Below are 18,236 nucleotides of genomic sequence, written 5' to 3'. Positions count from 1 at the left end.
GTGTGCCTAGTACTGCAGAAACTTTATTTCACATTTCTGGTGACAGGTTCCTTACATCAAGACATTCATAGTGTCATCCTTTACAACATTCCAAATTTTTAAAATGTAATTAGTTTTACTCATCAGCAATGCATAATTACAATTTATGAAAGTCGCATTTGCTAACATGAGAAACAAAATAAAAATATACACAACTCCACAAGGTTCGCATTTATTTTTGTTTAAAAAAAGGAAAGGACAGGGTCAATAACACTTACTGTGAAGTTAACATTCTTTTATTATGCAAATGTGAAAAAACTTATTAGACGTTGGGATGCCAATACTTTACATGATATGCACAAATCAACCTCAAAAATCCACATTTTACATCATTGTATACATTAAGTTCAAGACATTAGAGTAAAAATTATATTGAAAAAGGAATGTGAACATAAGTTTCTCATTATAGAGCATTCCATCACAATACTTCTGATTTATTTCACAAAAAATAGCTTTCCAAATGGTACTGTAAAGCTTCCATTAAATATAATCTGCTAACACTTGTCAATTGTTTGCACAACCATACACACTTTTTAGTTACCTCCCAAGACAAAAGGATATAAATTGGTGAGAAAGAAATACACATTATATTACAGCAACTTTATAGAATTAAGGAAAATGCATTAAGTAGAGTAAAGCTACCATTTTTCTGGAAAAACGGACCATTGGAAGCACTCAGCAACAGAGCAATGAGATTCTACACCTTGACTCGTGAAAAAGCTTGCTCATTACCTTTCAGTTCACTCAATTATTGGTCACTAGGTTACAAAATTAGTCAGTATGTACAATGGCAAGATCGTCTTGCCATGTTACAGCAATGCTCCTTCCAACCTCAAGCAACAGTAAATGCAGTGCCTCATTTTACACATGGAAGAGGGCTCGAAAACTCGGCCAAAGAGTAATCTGAGACACACAATTCAATACTAAATTTGAACTGAAAGAACCCAATTAGGAGCCTCGACATCCAAATTAAGTAAAACTCTTTCTCCGACAAATTTCAGCAAAATGTGACTGGCAAAAGTCAGATAGACCAACAGCAGAGGATCTGGAAGCAAATGTGTTCGCATCTGGAAAGGCAATATACTATTCTGTAGTAATTATGTCCACATAGGGCAAATTGTTCCAGTATTTTCGTCTGGAAAGAGAGAGCCATTTTATACCCCTCTGGTGGACAACTGATAAGCTCTTGCTCTAGTTTTGCAGTTCATTTGAGAAAGTATTTTTTTATTTGTATTTTGATAATAGAATCAGCAGTATTGTAACAGTTTTGTTATTCTTATACCACTATATCATCTGACTGAACTAAGTACAATGTTAACAAACAAAAAATTATGAATATTGGAAAAGGCTGTAATTTTTGGACAGTTTTAATTGGAAGCATATATGATAATGTAATAATACTGCTGATTCTATTTTTTCAAAAAGATTATGAAAACAGAATAACTGTAATGGATAGTAACAATTCATACTACCAGATGCAGTAGACTTGTTTCTCTTCCGTGCGACAGCTGCCGGATGTCTACTGTTATCGAGGTCACAGCTTGGCAAAATTTGCCACTGGCACACAATGTCCAGACAGTCACAGGAAGACACAGAACACAGTTCAATGTCTAAAATTACTTCTTCTTCTTTGTCGGTGCCGCTTTAGCTGAGCGCGCTCGCCGGCAGGAAATGAGGAACACGAGGATTGTGCCGATGACACTGACACCCAAGCCTGCTTGCCAGTAAAGAGGATTCTCACGAAAAACTATTGCTATCCTTTCGACAAGATCATCGCTGAAACAGAAGAAAAGCATGTCCACATTATGACAGATTGTTTTTCTCCCACAAATACTGAATCTATTGAAGATGTGACTACAAATGGTCAAAAGCACTGCCTAACCTCCAGTTACTGGCTGCAGATTTCTTTACAGAAGTGCACTAGCATGTTAAAACTCATTAGTAGAAAATGGAGTAAAATAGGCATTGAGTGGCAGCAGGTTAAGACAAAGATGTAACACAGAAATAAATGTGCCTAAGGCACTGAATATACATGTCCTGCATCTGAAAACTTGGTTACAGGTAACAGTATACTCATGTCTGAAAAGGACAAGGATGACTATTATTGTCATTATTCTTGCCACCATCATCATCATTATTATTATTATTTTTATTTTTGCCTTCAGTGTTTAAAACCTAAGTTGTTAGTGACACCATTACTTTTACTGTGTGACATCTACAGTTACCACATCATACATGGACTTTATAGGGTTATATTTTCTCAAGGGAAGAGAAAAGAGCATCAGTGTGGGAAAATGAAGGATGTAAATTTCCTTTGATTCAAGTAGTTCCAAAGCCACAACATACATTATAGAGGATGTATCACAATTAATAGTGAAAAGTGACAGTGGTGAATGTGTATGATAATACAGGGTGACACACGGGAGATGGGACTCAGCCAACTTTAAAATTAATGCATGTTTATTTACAGAAAATCAAAGCTCTTTATTTGTCATTTTAGTTAACAAAGTTATTTGTGAAAAATAATGTTGTCCAGGTGGTGTCCATCATTTCGAATACAGGACTCAAGTCTCTTCTCAAAATCCTCCCTCACACGGACTAAAATCTCTGCAGGGATGGCAGCAATTTCTTGAATGATTGCATTCTTCAACTCGTCCAAATTTCAGGGTTTGTGGTTATAGACACAGTTCTTAAGGTACCTCCACAGAAAAAAGTGACATACTGACAAGTCGGGAGACCTGGGAGGCCAAGGAACATTGCCAAAACATGAGATAATCCGGCCAGGAAACACACGTCCAAGAACTGTCATTGAAGTGTTTGCGGTGTGCGATGTTGCCTCGTCCTGCTGGAACCAAGCGCGTTTTAAAGGGATTTGTCTTCTTCTTAGTTCTGGTTTCAAGAATGTTTCAAGCATACGAATGTAACAAACTGAATTAACAATAACTGTGGCCTGTTCTCTTCAAAAAAATAAGGTCCAATAATGCCAACAGAACCAAGAGCACACCAGATTGTTACTTTTTCTGAGTGTAGAGGATGCTGGTGGATAAGATGTGGATGCTCTGGAGCCCAGTAATGTAGGTTTTGCTTATTCACAGTCCCGTTTAAATGAAAATGAGCTTCATCGCTCATCAATAAAATTTCATTTTCATTCAATCCCAAAATCACTTGCATTCTGTAAGCGAAGTCTTTTCGTGCAGCAAAATCAGTTTCCTTAAGTTGTTGGACAATGAGCATTTTGTAGGGATGGAATTTTAATTCTTTATGCAAAATTTGTCTAACCGATTCACGATTGATTCGTAACTCACTAGCATGACGTCTAGCTGACCGTCCGGGGCTTCTGACTGCCGCTTGCCTTACCCTTTCAACATTTTCTGGTGTCGTTACTTTGCGTCTCGGGCCGGGATGCTTCTTATCCAGTATGTTTCCAATTGATCTCAAGTTTTCCACCCATCTGAGGATTGTGTTATGGCTCGGAAGAGCTCCATGTCGACCAACATTAAACCACACACGAAACAATCGCTGCGTAGCGATAATAGACTCACTACTTTTCACGAAATTGTCATGAACAAACACTAGACATTGCAATTCCCACTGCTCCATAGTGACTGAGTAGATGAAATGGCGTGTTGTGTGGATCAGAACTATCCCCACCATGACAACCTCCCACCACCGCGTCCTCAGTACTACGCTGTTCAAAACCGTCCATCTCCCGTGTGTCAACCTGTAGTTTACTGGTATGTTATCATATACTTCCAGCCATGTCGGTATTCACTATTAACCCTTTTGTGGCCACAGGTGAAAATGCACTCAGTGAAGATGGCTGGTACGCTCAAAGTTCACCTGAAGGAACACGGTATTAAGAGTTCTGTGTCGTGAGAACGAGAGTGACAAACATTTACAAGAGATCGAAGGAGGTGTACGGGGATCACACTACAGTCATTGAGCGAGCAGATTATCTGGTAAAAGTGGGCACACCAATACTCGGGACCTCACGCACAGTGGCAGTCCCAGCACTGCACTGACTCGTGACAACGTGCAGCGTACTCATGTTCTGCTTTTGGCTGACAAACCAATAAAAGTGAATGAACTGTCAATCGGAGTGGGAGTCGGAGGAGGGAATGTGAGCAGAGCATCGAGACTGTTTACATCGAAAAATGTATGCACCTAGTGGATTCCAAGAACACTGGTAGATGCCCACAAAGAAATGCGGAAGAGAGTGCGCAGTAAACGTCTCGAACAGTACAAGAATTCTAGGGATGAATTCTAAGGATGACTTCCTTGGATCGAGCCCATATCTTCAGTAAATGGAAAGAACCACTTCACAGAACTAAATTTGAGGATAACAACTCCCTTGTGAAGGCTGCTGAACAGTGGCTCAATCGTGCCAGTGCTAGATTCTGCTGGGTGGGTATACAGACCTCAGTCCCACAGTGGCTTAAAGCAATTGAGAGAGACAGAGATTATGCTGAAAAATGACATTTTGTCTCTCAATAATTTATTGACAGACTGTACAAATATGAGGTGTGTGGAAAACAAATAGGATGTTTATCAAGCCATTTTGCATTTCTTTCCATGTGACACTCATAATTTTCAACATCCTTCTACAGAACCAAATCTCACATGCTTCGATTCTCTTCTCTGCCCATTGCCCTACAGTCTGCGATTTACTACCGTACAATGCTGTGCCCCGCACATACATTCTCGGTAATTTCTTCCTCAAATTGAGCCTGATATATGATACTAGCAGATTTCTTTTGGCCTGGAATACCCTCTTTCCTGCACTAGTTTGATTTTGATTTCATCCTGGCTTCATCTACCACGTGTTGTTTCACTTCCAAGGTAGTAGAAATCTCACACTGTCTACTGCTCAGTCTGCAAATTTGATGTTAAGCTTCTCGCTATCCACATTTCTGTTTCGTCTCATTAGCTTTGTCTTTTTCTGGTTTACTTTCAATCTACGAGGGTTATTCCAAAAGTAAGGTCCGGTTATAAAAAAAAAATCAAAACTAAAATGTTTTTTCAAAACAATTGTTTTATTTACATTCCTTACATCTTTATCTATTTTTCTACATAACTTCCATACTTATTTAAACATTTGTCACATCGTTCAACAAGCTTTTGAATGCCCATGTTATAGAAATCGGCCGCCTGTGACGATAACCAGTCCTTAACTGCTTCTTTCACTTCATCATCTGTGTCGAAGTGCTTGCCGCCGAGAAACTCCTTTAAGTAATGGAACAGGTGGAAATCACTTGGCGCCAGGTCCGGACTGTAAGGAGGATGGTCCATCTGTTCCCATCCAAATTTCTTGATCAGAGCTTGCGTTTCATTTGCAGTGTGGGGTCTGGCATTGTCATGCAACAACAAGATTCCAGACAACAAAAGACCACGTCGCTTATTCTGGATTGCACGTCGAAGTTTAGTCAGGGTAGCGCAGTAGGCGGCTTTATTAATCGTTGTTCCTCTCTCCATAAAGTCGACTAACAATACTCCACGTCTATCCCAGAACACAGTCGCCATAACCTTACGTGTTGAGATTGTCTGCTTTGCCTTGACTTTGACTGGCGATGACGTGTGACGCCATTGCATTGACTGACGTTTAGACTCTGGAGTGATCTGAGAAACCCATGTCTCATCCCCTGTGACAACATTGTCTAAAAGACTGTCACCTTCCTTATGATATCGCTCCAAAAAATCAAGAGCAAAAGCCATTCTTTTCATTCGTTGGGGCTCAGTAAGCAGCCTGGGAACCCAACGGGCACACAATTTGTGAAACTTCAAATGTTCAGACACAATTCTGTACAAAGTTGTTCTACTCACATTCGGAAAATGCATGTCTACGTCTGTAATAGTGAATCGGCGATCTTCACGAATTTTTTTATCAACCGCATTGACCAAATCGTCTGAAATCACTGATGGTCGGCCACACCGTGGTTCATCGTGCACATTATCCCGTCCTTCATTAAAAGCTCGCACCCACTTGCGCACTTTACTGTCGCTCATTATGTTAGGACCGTACACTTCAGTAATCTGCCGATGGATTTCCGCCGCTGAATTGTTTCTTGCAGACAAAAACCGTATCACTGCCCTTACTTCACAATCGGTGGGCTGATCAATTGTCTTAAACATTGTAAAGTGACACTGTGAACTACACTCAGCAACAGTAACAAAGCGAATGGCGGCGTTTGACGCGCAAGGCTTGCCGGGAGTCGGCGCGCATGCGTGTTTTGTCATTGGCGCCAAATTTCAATAGTTCCGGCGAATCAGACCTTACTTTTGGAATAACCCTCGTATATTTTGTATTCATTATGCTGTTCATTCCATTCAACAAATCCTGTAATTTTTCTTCACATTCACTGAGGATAGCAATTTCATCAGTAAATATCATTGATATTGTTTCACACTGAGATTTAATCCCACCCTTGAACTTTTATTTTTTTTCTGTCATTGCTACTTCGATTTATAGATTGACTGACAGGAGTAAAAGACTGCATCCATGTCTTACACCCTTTTTAAACTGAAAAATTCATTCTTGCTCTTCCAATCCTATTGTTCTCTGCTGGTTCTTGTACATATAGTATATTGCTCAGCTTTTCCCATAGCTTGCTCCTATTTTTCTCAGAATTTCAAACATCTTGCACCACTTTCTATTATCGAACATTTTTTCTAGGTCAACAATCCTATAAGTGTGTCTTCATTTTTCTCAAATCTTTATTCCTTTTGTCAAACACAATGTCAAAACTGCCACTCAGGTATCTATCCTTATGCTACAGCCAAACTGTCATATCAGAAATCTTCAATTTTCTTTTTCATTTCTCTTTATTTTATTCTTGTCAGTAACTTGAAAGCATGGCAGTTCTTAGCATTCATAGTCTGAGGCAAATGGCTAACAGTGGAGGTCCGTAAGATCTCACTCCATTAAAAAAAAAAAAAAAAAAGTGCTTTTAACAGAATACTTTAAATGCAACCATTTCATTCCTCCAGACATTTCTTCTTCACATTAAACCCCAGACTTGGTTCTTCCCAAAATCAAAATAGTTCACCTAAGTCACTCTGTCACTACACCCACCCACACAGTTTGACGGGATTCACAAATGTACACGGCTAGGAGAAAAGTACTTACAGATATGAAAAAAAAGAAAACATAGATTTTTTCTTTAACAATCACATAATCAACGCTTCCACGACCAGATGCCATAGTTACTGATCAAGTCTTCCGGGCTGTATGCCATGGTTGAAGAAAATGTTTCTTCTTTCTTTGCCATAAATATTACAGTAAAACTGTGAAACAGAGAAGGGTGCATAAGACATGCTTGTTTAAATTTTCCCTCTGCTTATTCATAAATGAGATGGTAAAATGGGAGAACTTAGTTTTTTCTGTTGCTTGGAGTACAACAGTTGGCCAAATATTTATGCAGAAAAAGCAACAGTTCTTTGCAGTCACATCCATCAGTGATAATCTATTGCAGCCCTAACATAGTATTTGTTTCCTCGCAATGTAACACACCAAAACATATGCTAGAATAAGACTGATTTAACACAATGGATCGATAAAGCTATTACTTTACAGTTCAGTAATGTGTCACTGTCAGACAAGCTATCTTCGATTACAACAATCACAGACTTTCGGGATCTGCCTACGTTTCCACATTTAGTATTCGGAGTCGAATACTGTATTAGTCCATATGTAGAAGCAAAGATGAAATGTGCCTCTGATATTATTTCCCTACCTGTTACCTACGAAATGCACCCTACACATTATTGCCAGTTAAAGCCACCAGATACAGTTTTTCCGTGTACAATGAAGTTACAACACTGAATGAGGTAAAATTTTGTGAGATAAAACCAGATTCATTAAACGAATTACTGGTGAGTTAGGAAGACATCTACTAGAAGCTAGCTCTGATATTATTAAGTAAATTGTTTGATGTTAAATTTAACCGAGGAAAATTAGTAACCATTAAATGCTTATGCCATATGTCAAATATTAGTGCTTTTTATGTGTTGCAGTCCCCAAACATTAATGTTTTATTAACATATTTAAGATGGGAAGGCAACTGCCGCACTACCTGCTGGTGCATACTGGAACTAAGGGTACATTTGCACGCTGTGGACCTCGCGGCAGCAGAGGAGCAAAAGGAAGGCAGTTGCCACTGAGCACAAGGGTGACAGAAGACAGACGCCAGCTGCCCTGGAAATAAGCAACCGGCAAGTACGAGCTCACAATGAAAAATAGTGGCTACAGGTGTATCGAAGTATGTAGCCTGGGGGTACTCGGAGACTAGGTGAGCAGGCACGGGAAACGGGCCTCGTAATCGAACTGCCCACACAGCTACGAAAACAGCATAGGTGTGTACAGGCAAACCAGTGCCCATATTGTAGTGTTATAAATACTGCCTGCAAAACACCTACCTTTCTTGACAGAGGCAAATCAGGTCTCTCTCCTTTTTTTTTTTTTTTTTTATTTTTCCTCACCATCTAAGGTGCCCAGGAGGTAAGTCAGGTAAACATTTGTATGTTTACACTTCATTAGGCTTATTTCAATATACTCACAGAAAGGTGTTCCTTTTTCTGTTTCATATGGATTTTACAAATTCTTGACAAAACAATATCTTCCTCAACTGACAGGGAGCCCCGTAGTTGCAGTTGCTGCAATGTGACCATGAGAAGACGGCAACTGCACTGTCGAGAGCCTCACTGCTGATTCTTTTCCTTCTTCTGCTTTCATATTAGGCCTGCTAGCAAACACTCGAGGCACAACGTTAGCTTTACGCTTTCTTCAATCATACTCGATCTGATGACTATTTTCGTTCCTCTCTTCTGCAGTCTTTTTGGAACTGTTTTGTCTTCGAAGCCTTCCATTCTCTTAATTCTGTTTCTGTAAGAAGGGGGGGAGGGGGAGGAGTAGCAGTTTAGTGTTTAACATCTCATTGACAATGAGATCATTATAGAGAGAGCACAAGCTCAGATTAGGGAAGGATTGAGAAGGCAGCCCTGCACTTTTGAAGCAACCTTCCCAGCATTTGCCTTAAGCAATTTATCAGGATGGCTGGACGCGGGGTTGAACTGTCGTTCTCCTGAATGTGATAATGACTGTGCTACCCAATCGGTTGTTTCTGTAAGAGGCAGTAAAATGGAAACAAGATGGACACAAAAAAGTAAGTGAACTGTTTATTTGAAAAGTAATTGCCATAACTGTTAATACATTTATCTCTCTGTGAGAGAAGACTGTCAGTGCCTTCACAGAAAATTTTTGTGGTTGCTTACAGATCCACAATTATGTCCAGACTTGTGCCTCATCATACAAAGCGAATTTGTAGCCATGAATGTTTTTTTTTTTGGGGCTCCAAACCCATGGAAATCACACACGAAGAGATCAGGACTGTACGGAGGATGTGTAAGGGCTTCCTGCAGTTAAAACAACAGGCACGATGACCTTTCTCTTTGACTGCAAAGGAGCATTGTGCACTGACTTTTTGGAACGTGGCACCACAATTAACACACAGCGGTACATGGAAACTTTGTAAAAACTGAAGCTCCCTATCAAGATCAAACACACAGGAATGCTGATTATGGCATAATGCTGTTGCAGAATAGTGCCGAACTGTATGTTGCCGAGGTTGTTTTGTCTACACTGTAGAAGTTATGCTGGAAAGCCCTTATGTGTAAGGGCTTCTGCAGGCAACAACACACATTTTCCTGTGAAGGCACTTACCCCCTTGGCTCACAGTGGAATAAATGTATAAACATCCTCCACACAGTCCCGGTCTCTCCCCATGCGAATTCTATATTTTTGGAGACTTGAAGATTTTTCCAGGAAGGCACTGACCATCATGTCTTATTGTGGGATAAATGTACAAACAATTACAGTTTACTTACCTTTTTTGCACCTGTCCCTTTCTCATTTGATGGCAGGGGGGGAGGGGGGGGGGCACAGTAGGCATCAGTTGACCTGACCAATAAACCTCTATAAGCACACTTGTACAGTTGTAACTATTCTTTCGTAGTCAGCTTCACATGAGATATGATGCCGACATGATGCAGTGGCCAAACAGTCACCACATTTAACACATAGCAGCAATTTTCCTGTGGAAATTTGTCACTCTACCTACGTCTTTTGATAACAATTCCTCCCTGTCACAAGAACAACATAATGAGATCAATCTGCTGCAACATCTTCAATCAAATCACATATCTATTTTAACATTCTGCATGAACATATTTTGTTTACTAGGTGGCAGTGTGGTTCTGTGTCAAAATGTTTCTAGAAGTGAAGAAACATGGCACCTACTGGAGGGTACCACATGGGTACCATCTCAGAAGCTGCAACAATGAAGACTCCATAAGCACAAGGGAGAGAAACGAGTTGCACTCTGATAATGCTTCCTTGACCATTTCAAAGACAGGTGTGCCAGACTCTACATGTTCTGTTTTCGGCATGACTGAAAAATAATAGAGAGAGAGAAACTTTCCAATCCAATAATAGGACCTTATGGGACGTGGGCTGCTCTGCAATCACCAATTTCCTTCATACTCATTGGATGTGAAGCTCAATGCCTGAACATCAGTTTACTTAAGCACTATGATACAATTCTTTAAAAAAAAAAATCACCTTTGAAGAATATGAGATTTCCGGGTGGTTGTAAGTACAAAACATTAGTAGATTTCTTTAAATGTAACATGCGTGTTTTGTGGAAGAGTGTGCAGACAGGGTTAAGTTGCCGTGGCAGGTATTTCGTTGGGGATGTGTGGAGTTTGTTCTCATGTAGGGCTGTTCATTGTGTTTGCCATTTTTTATGATCTTTTGTGCTCGTTTCATGTACAATGTGAAGATGTAATCATAAACTATGCTCAACATGATGTGATTGATAAAAAGAAAAAAAGAACGTAGTGTAGGGAGATTGTGATCATCAGGTCTGTGGTTTGAATCTCACTAGTATTTATCACCAAATGGAAATGTTAATTAACAAACAATGAAACTTTTTAAATAAAAATAACATCTTTCTATTTTTAATTACTAGCCATATGAAAATAAATCAAAATGAGTAATGAGCTTTCCTAAATGAAAAAAAATGCATGACTATAATAATAATCAATCCCTAAAAGTAAAAAGTACTTAATTTTGTATATGATGTTTCACACTTATGTATCAAATTTTAATTGCATTTTTGTGTGAATAGCAATTAAAATAAAAACATGTTATTCTGATTAAAAATTATGATTCAACATATGTTAACATTTTCATTTGTAAACAAATACAAAATTAAAAAAATAAAAAAGCTATGTGAGTAGCGAGATTCAAACCACTGACTGCAATTACAATCTGATGAACTACAAATGAAATCATTTCAAAATTTTACAAATGTTTTAAAATTAACAGCACTCAAAAAATCTTATAATCTTCAGAGATGGTAAGTATAAAGCAAGTCTGAGAAGGCCATTATCAGATACCCTTGTCAGTTGCTTTTACAATCACGATTTCCCAGTGGCAAATGATCCATATTTCAAATATAAATAATCACTTTTATTTCAGACTTTTATACTTCAACATTATGGCAATCCTGATATTTAAAAAAAACTTTGGATACGTAATAAGATGTTACATGGCCAAGTTACGGACCTTGGTGAGCAATGAAATAAAAACAAATACTTTTATGACGTAAGTGAACACACCACAATTTCCTCCCAGTTGTTGGTGTACCATAATTCTATGTACAACATATACCAGTCACACTTGGTGTACTTACAATGGACTCTTTGGTACTGGCACAGGCTCTGCAGCGACATTTTTGAACCAGTCTGAGGCGAACAGCACAAACGAGTCAATGTCATATTTGTGGATATTGTATCTGTACAGCCTTCCATGCCTGAACCTGGAATGGAATAAAGCAAAAATGACATACAATGCTCGTAAACAACAATATACTAAATTAAAAAAATAGCAAACCACATATCAACAGGAAACTGAACATTACTTTTTGCAGTTAGTTTTCCATCTTGGACACAAGATATCCACAACTGTTATTAGTACTTTGAATAAACAGTTTCAGAACAACACTTTTACAATGTTTCATCACCTATCCATGAGAAATTGCGTTCATGAAGCTCTTTTATGCCCAGGCTGGCATCACATTACTGGCCTTTACCAGTTGATTAGTGACAATTGGTTTATTCATCTTGTGACACTTACTTATCATATGATTAGGGTACAGGAGACACACAAAAATTTAGTATTATTAATCATTTATATAAAATTATAGCTAATGACATGGAGCAGTAATCCAAAATTAATGCTTTTTCCAGAAGAACTGTTATAATTACATAATAAGGTTATCATTTTGTACATTGACCATGCTGTGAAAGGAAAACGAGCAGAAATATGGAAAAGGAATTAAAACTTGGAGAAAAAGAATTTATAAAATGTGAGCTTTACTGACAAAACTGTAACTCTTTCAGATACAGCAAAGGACATGGAATATCAGGTGAACAGAATTGACAGTATTTTGAAAACAGGTTATAAGAGGAACATCGAGGGAAGTAAAAGAAGACTGATGGAATGCAGTCAAAATAGGTGATGCTCAGATCAGATGATGCTCAGAAGATTAGAATAGTAAGGACACTAAAAGTAGTAGACGAGTTTGCTATTTGGGCAGCAAAATAGCTGATCACGCCCAAAGCAGGGATAGTACAAAATGCAGACAGCTGTAGCAAGAAAAGCATTTCTGAAGAAAGAATGTGAATTAAAGTGTTAGAAAGTCATTTCTCAAAGTATTGTATTGTAATGTATGTTAACCGGGAGCCGAGAAATGATGGAGAGGCTCCGTCCCCGCCGCAGCCGCAGTGGTCCACAACCCCACGACGACTACCGCAGTCCACTTCACCCCTCCGCCGCCCCACACTGAACCACTCTTTCAGGGTTACTGTGTGGTTCGGCCCCCGGTGGACACCCCACCCCCTAGGGAACGTCTCACACCAGACGAGTGTAGCCTCTATGATTGCATGGTAGAGTGCTGGTGTACACGTACGTGGAGAACTTGTTCGCACAGCAATCGCCGACATAGTGTAGCTGAGGCAGAATAAGGGGAACCAGCCTGCTTTCATCGAGGCAGATGGGACACCGCCTGAAAACCATCTACAGACTGGCTGGTTCACTGGACCTTGACAAGTCCACCGGGCAGATTCGCGCCAGGGACCAGGTGTTCCTTCCCAATCCGGAAAGCCATGTGTTAGACCGCACGGCTAACCAGGCGGGCTTTCTGAAGGTACTTGTCTGGAATATACTCTTATATGAAGTGAAACATGGACAATAAAGAGTTCAGACCAGAAGAGAATAGAAGATTTTGAATTGTAATGCTACAGAAGAATGGGAAAGATCACATGGGTGGATCCGATCGCTAATGAGGAGGAACAGATCCGATTTGGGGGGGGATTATGATATACCCTGACTAAATGAGGTATCAAGCAATTTTCAGTTTGGTAATGGAGGTGTGTGGGATAAAAACTGTACTGTGAGCAAGATGGTTCAACAGTTGTGGGTTGCAGTAATTCTGCATCTACACCTACATGGATACTCCTCAAATCACATTTAAGTGCCAGGCAGGGGGTTCACCAAACCACCTTCACAATAATTTCCTATTATTCCAATCACATACAGCGCATGGAAAAAATGAACACCTATGTCTTTTGGTGCAAGCTCTGACTTCCCTTATTTTATTACGGTGATCATTTCTCCCTAAGTTGGTTGGCGTCAACAAAATATTTTTACATTCGGAGGACAAAGTTGGTGATTGAAATTTGAAATTTCGTGAGAAGATTCCACCACAATAAAAAATGCCTTTCTTTTAATGATGTCCACCCAAATCTTATCATTTCAGTGACACTCTCTCCCCTATTTTGCAATAATACAAAACGTGCAGCCCTTCTTTGAACTTGCTCAACGTTCTCCATCAATCCTGTCAGGTAAGGATCCAACACTGCACAGCAGTATTCTAGAAAAGGACAGACAAGTGTAGTGTAGGCAGTTTCTTTAGTACATCTGTTACATTTTTAAGTGTCCTGCCAACAAAACACAGTCTTCGGTTAGCCTTCCCCACAACATTTTCTGTGTTTTCCTTCCAATTTAAGTTGTTTGTAATTGTAATTCCTAGGTATTTAGTTGAATTTATGGCCTTTACATTTGACTGGCTTATTGTGTAACTGAAGTTTAATGAACTCGTTTTAGCACTAATATGGATGACCTCACACTTTTCGTTATTTAGAGTCAATTGCCAATTTTCACATCTTACATGTATCTTTTCTAAATCATTTTGCAATTTGTTCTGATCTACTGATAACTTCACTAGTCAATAAACGACAGCGTCATCTGCAAACAACCTAAGACGGCTGCTCAGATTGTCTCCAAAATCGTTATTATAGATAAGGAACAGCAAAGGACTTATAACACTAGCCTGGAGAATACAAGAAATCACTTCTGTTTTACTCAATGACTTTCTGTCATTTAATACGAAGTGTGACCTCTCTGACAGGAAATCACGGGTCCGGTAACATGTCTGAGATGATATTCCATTAAGCACGCAATTTCACAACAAGCCATTTGTGTGGTACAGTGTCTTCTTTGGTGGAGGACTTTCAGAAGGCTGTGTTGAGTAACTCTCCTTTGGTACACTGTTAGCGATAGTATTGCCATTGTTATTGTGCAGAGAAGGTGTTGATTGTGTCATGCCACTAGTGTGCTTCACATATGACCAGAATCTCTTTGGATTTTCTGCCAGTATCGAGACAAAACCACACAGAGATCAGGCATTCAGAAGCTATAGTAGAGTGAAGAGCAGCATCAAACCTGTCTTTGGACTGAAGATCACAGCATTCTCTATAAGACTAATAATCAATGACACATTGTTTAAATTAGCAGTTTTCCTTTCATGAACTCTTTCACCCACCTGTAATTTGTGTTCCTGAGTATCGTGTAATTTTGTCTTAAGCAAGCCTTGCGTCGTGATGAATGTTGTCCTTTAGTCTGTTGAATTTAGTTTTAGGAGTTTTAGGATATCCATGATTTATTACCGATTCAAAATAAGTGTGGTATGCGATTTTCTGTGCATCCAGGTTGGTCGGACTTATGGATTCTGACTACAGGCTGTTTATTTTCAGTGCTATACATGAAAAGAACCCTTTTTTCCCAAGTACACTGCTCTACTATGCTCTGCAATTGTCATTTAATTCTGTAATTTTTATCTTGATGCCTTTCCTGTCCCACCATTGTGTTTATAATTTTGTTCCAGGTCTGAGAGTAGATCAGTAACAGCTGAAACCAGCAATTTCATTACTGATTATCCAAAATTGTGATTATGATTAAGTTTTCCTAACAAACAAATCTCTCGGGCACCATTAATGACAGAAATGTTATTTTGTTTGCCAAAAATTGTTCATAATGTACAGGGATAATGCCTTCCCACCAGCAATACTTTTGTGGTTGTTCAGTGACACTTGCTGAGCAGTTTGGTGGAAGAAACCCACAACCTCTGGCAGCTTGGTTGGTTGGTTGGCTGGTTGGTTGATCTGGGGGGGAAGGGACCAAACAAAGAGGTCACCAGTCCCACCAGATTACGGAAGGATGGGAAAGGAAATCAGCCGTGCCCTATTAAGGAACCATACTGGGGCAGCCTGAAGTGATTTAGGAAAACACTGTAAACCTACATTAAGATGGGCGGAAGCAGGATTAAACCAACGTTCTCTCTTATGCGAGTCCAATGTGCTAACCACTGCGCTACCTCTATCAGTCCTGTGGTGGCTCGTTACAGAGTACTAGTGTATTGACGACTTATTCATTCATTATCCAAATTGCCTTTGTGTGTGTTAAAATACCTTCACAACAGTGCAAAAGCCTGTAATATTTAATTATGAAAATTTACAATGCAAAACATAATATTGCAACAACCCTCAGACATATGTGAAAGTACTGTGATGCAGTTTCACTGCAGTCAACAAACCTGTACACAAGCTGTCATCAGCCAACTCTTTATCACTAAACCTACCCAACAAGAAAGCAATGCTGAGCGTAAGTTTGAGGTGAAGTGTAAAGTCGGCACAGTGTGCACCATGAGTGAATGGATGAAGTTTATGTCTGCACAAGACACACAGAATGTGTGTGTGTGTGTGTGTGTGTGTGTGTGTGTGTGTGTGTGTGTGTATTTCTGAGAGATCAAACTGCTTAGGTCATCAGTCCCTAGACTTACACACTACTTAAAATAACTTATGCTAAGAACAACATGCACACCCATGCCCAAGGGAGGGGCCACGCAGTTAGTGACATCGCACCTCTAACGGCGCGGCCACACAGAATATATCGTTGACATTTGCACTATTGTGCAGATATTTTCTATGCAAATGCAGATACAGAGGTAAAAGGGGGGGGGAGGGGGGGGGGAGGAGGAGGGAGAGGGGACAAGAAATTGAACCAAATGCAATTACTATGTAATGAACTACCACGGACTGTTAGTCCCTGGCAGCAAACTGCTCAGAAAAGTCTTTGAACAGGCTCTGAAGTTTTGTCTCTGTAGTTTGGGTCCACACTTTAATTTATGTTTATTGTTCATCATAGTATTTTCATAATGGCAACAAGAATATCTGCAGTCTGAGTTACGAGCATTTTCAAATTATTTCTGGAGTGTTCAGTAGCAAAGAGGAATCTCGTACTTACAGTATGAAAGTAGGCGCCCGCGACACTGAGAACCGCCTCGCAGTTGCCGAGTTAACGTCGACACGAGCCACGTTGACGCGGCCACGTAGCTTGGCACCGACAGCTTCCCAGCGAGCCATGAGGCGCCCACACTCTGCACAGTCCGTCCCCTCACTGTGAGCAGGCGAGGACACAATTTGAAATGTTGCAATCCGATATGCCTGGTTTTTTAAACAGGTACCAACAATGACACTCTATTTTATGCAATTTCATAAAAAAATTTTGCAGGGTGACAATTACTGAAATGGTTCAAATGGCTCTGAGCACTATGGGACTTGGCATCTGAGATCATCAGTCCCCTAGACTTAGAACTACTTAAACCTAACTAACCTAAGGACCTCACATACATCCACGCCCGAGGCAGGATTCGAACCTGCGACTGTAGCAGTCCTGCGGTTCTGGACTGAAGCGCCTAGAACCACTCGGCCACCGCAGCCGGCACAATTACAGAACTAAATTGGCTCTGAGCACTATGGGACTCAACTGCTGAGGTCATTAGTCCCCTAGAACTTAGAACTAGTTAAACCTAACTAACCTAAGGACATCACAAACATCCATGCCCGAGGCAGGATTCGAACCTGCGACCGTAGCGGTCTTGCGGTTCCAGACTGTAGCGCCTTTAACCGCACGGCCACTTCGGCCGGCGCACAGAACTAAATTAAATAAAAACATCATAACTTCTCAATAGTTTGTGTTAGGGCAGTCAAACTGCACAGTTAACTGTGGAGCACGACGGGAATTAGTATTCACATGCGCCTTGTTATTGTCGGCCATTTGCACGTGAAAACGTCACGATACAGTGTGCCTGAGTGCATAGCACTTGTGAAGGCCTACTATGCGAGCAATAACATTCCAACTGCAGCTCAAAGGAAGTTTGTGTCCAAGTTCAAGCTGAAGTGTGCTAACAATCAAGAATCTGATTTGCATGTCTGAGAGAACAGGTACAGGTACTGTTTGTGATGACAGTATTGGCAACGCCAGTTGTCCAAAAAGGGTGAAAATGCCTGAAAACATTGAGAAGACACACACTGTGTTTCAAACCAGCCCCAGGAAATCAATCACACGAGCTGCACGACAGGTGGGAATCAGCCAGGAGACACTCTGACAAATTGTTGTTGAAGACCTGCATCTCTTCCCACACAAAACTCAAACTCATCAGCCAATAAGCCCCAGGGGCATGGAATAGCACTTGTGTTTCGCCAAAACTATTGTGCACAAGATTGATGAACAGGACTTTGTTGTGATTATAGTTTGGTTTAGCGATGAAGCACACTTTCATTTGGACAGATTCGTCAATAAGCAAAATTGGCACATTTTGGGGACTGAGAATTCACATTTCATGATCGAGAAGTCTCTCCACAATCAACAGTTTGACTATGTGGTGTGCAATGTCGAGTCACAGAATAATCGGTGGGATATTACTCAATGGCACGGTGTCTACCAAATGGTAAGAGAAGGT

General features: G+C 40.1%; 1 protein-coding gene across 1 annotated transcript in view; it reads right to left on the bottom strand.

The window, feature by feature from the left end:
• Positions 1–259: 259 nt before the first annotated feature.
• The window catches only part of LOC124718955 (thioredoxin domain-containing protein), a 36,311-nt gene continuing 18,334 nt past the window's right edge, over positions 260–18,236 (bottom strand). Inside the window, exons 4-6 of the mRNA XM_047244622.1 lie at positions 16,739–16,891; positions 11,787–11,912; positions 260–1,815 (exon numbers count right to left, since the gene is read on the bottom strand). Coding sequence (XP_047100578.1) covers positions 1,656–1,815; positions 11,787–11,912; positions 16,739–16,891 — 439 coding nt within the window. The 3' untranslated portion in view covers positions 260–1,655. The remainder of the gene's footprint in view (positions 1,816–11,786; positions 11,913–16,738; positions 16,892–18,236) is intronic.

This window comes from Schistocerca piceifrons, chromosome 10, assembly GCF_021461385.2.
Source record: "Schistocerca piceifrons isolate TAMUIC-IGC-003096 chromosome 10, iqSchPice1.1, whole genome shotgun sequence".
Lineage (NCBI taxonomy): Eukaryota > Metazoa > Arthropoda > Insecta > Orthoptera > Acrididae > Schistocerca > Schistocerca piceifrons.
The sequence above is the reverse complement of the archived record's forward strand: the minus strand, read 5'-3'. Positions and strand labels throughout refer to the sequence as shown.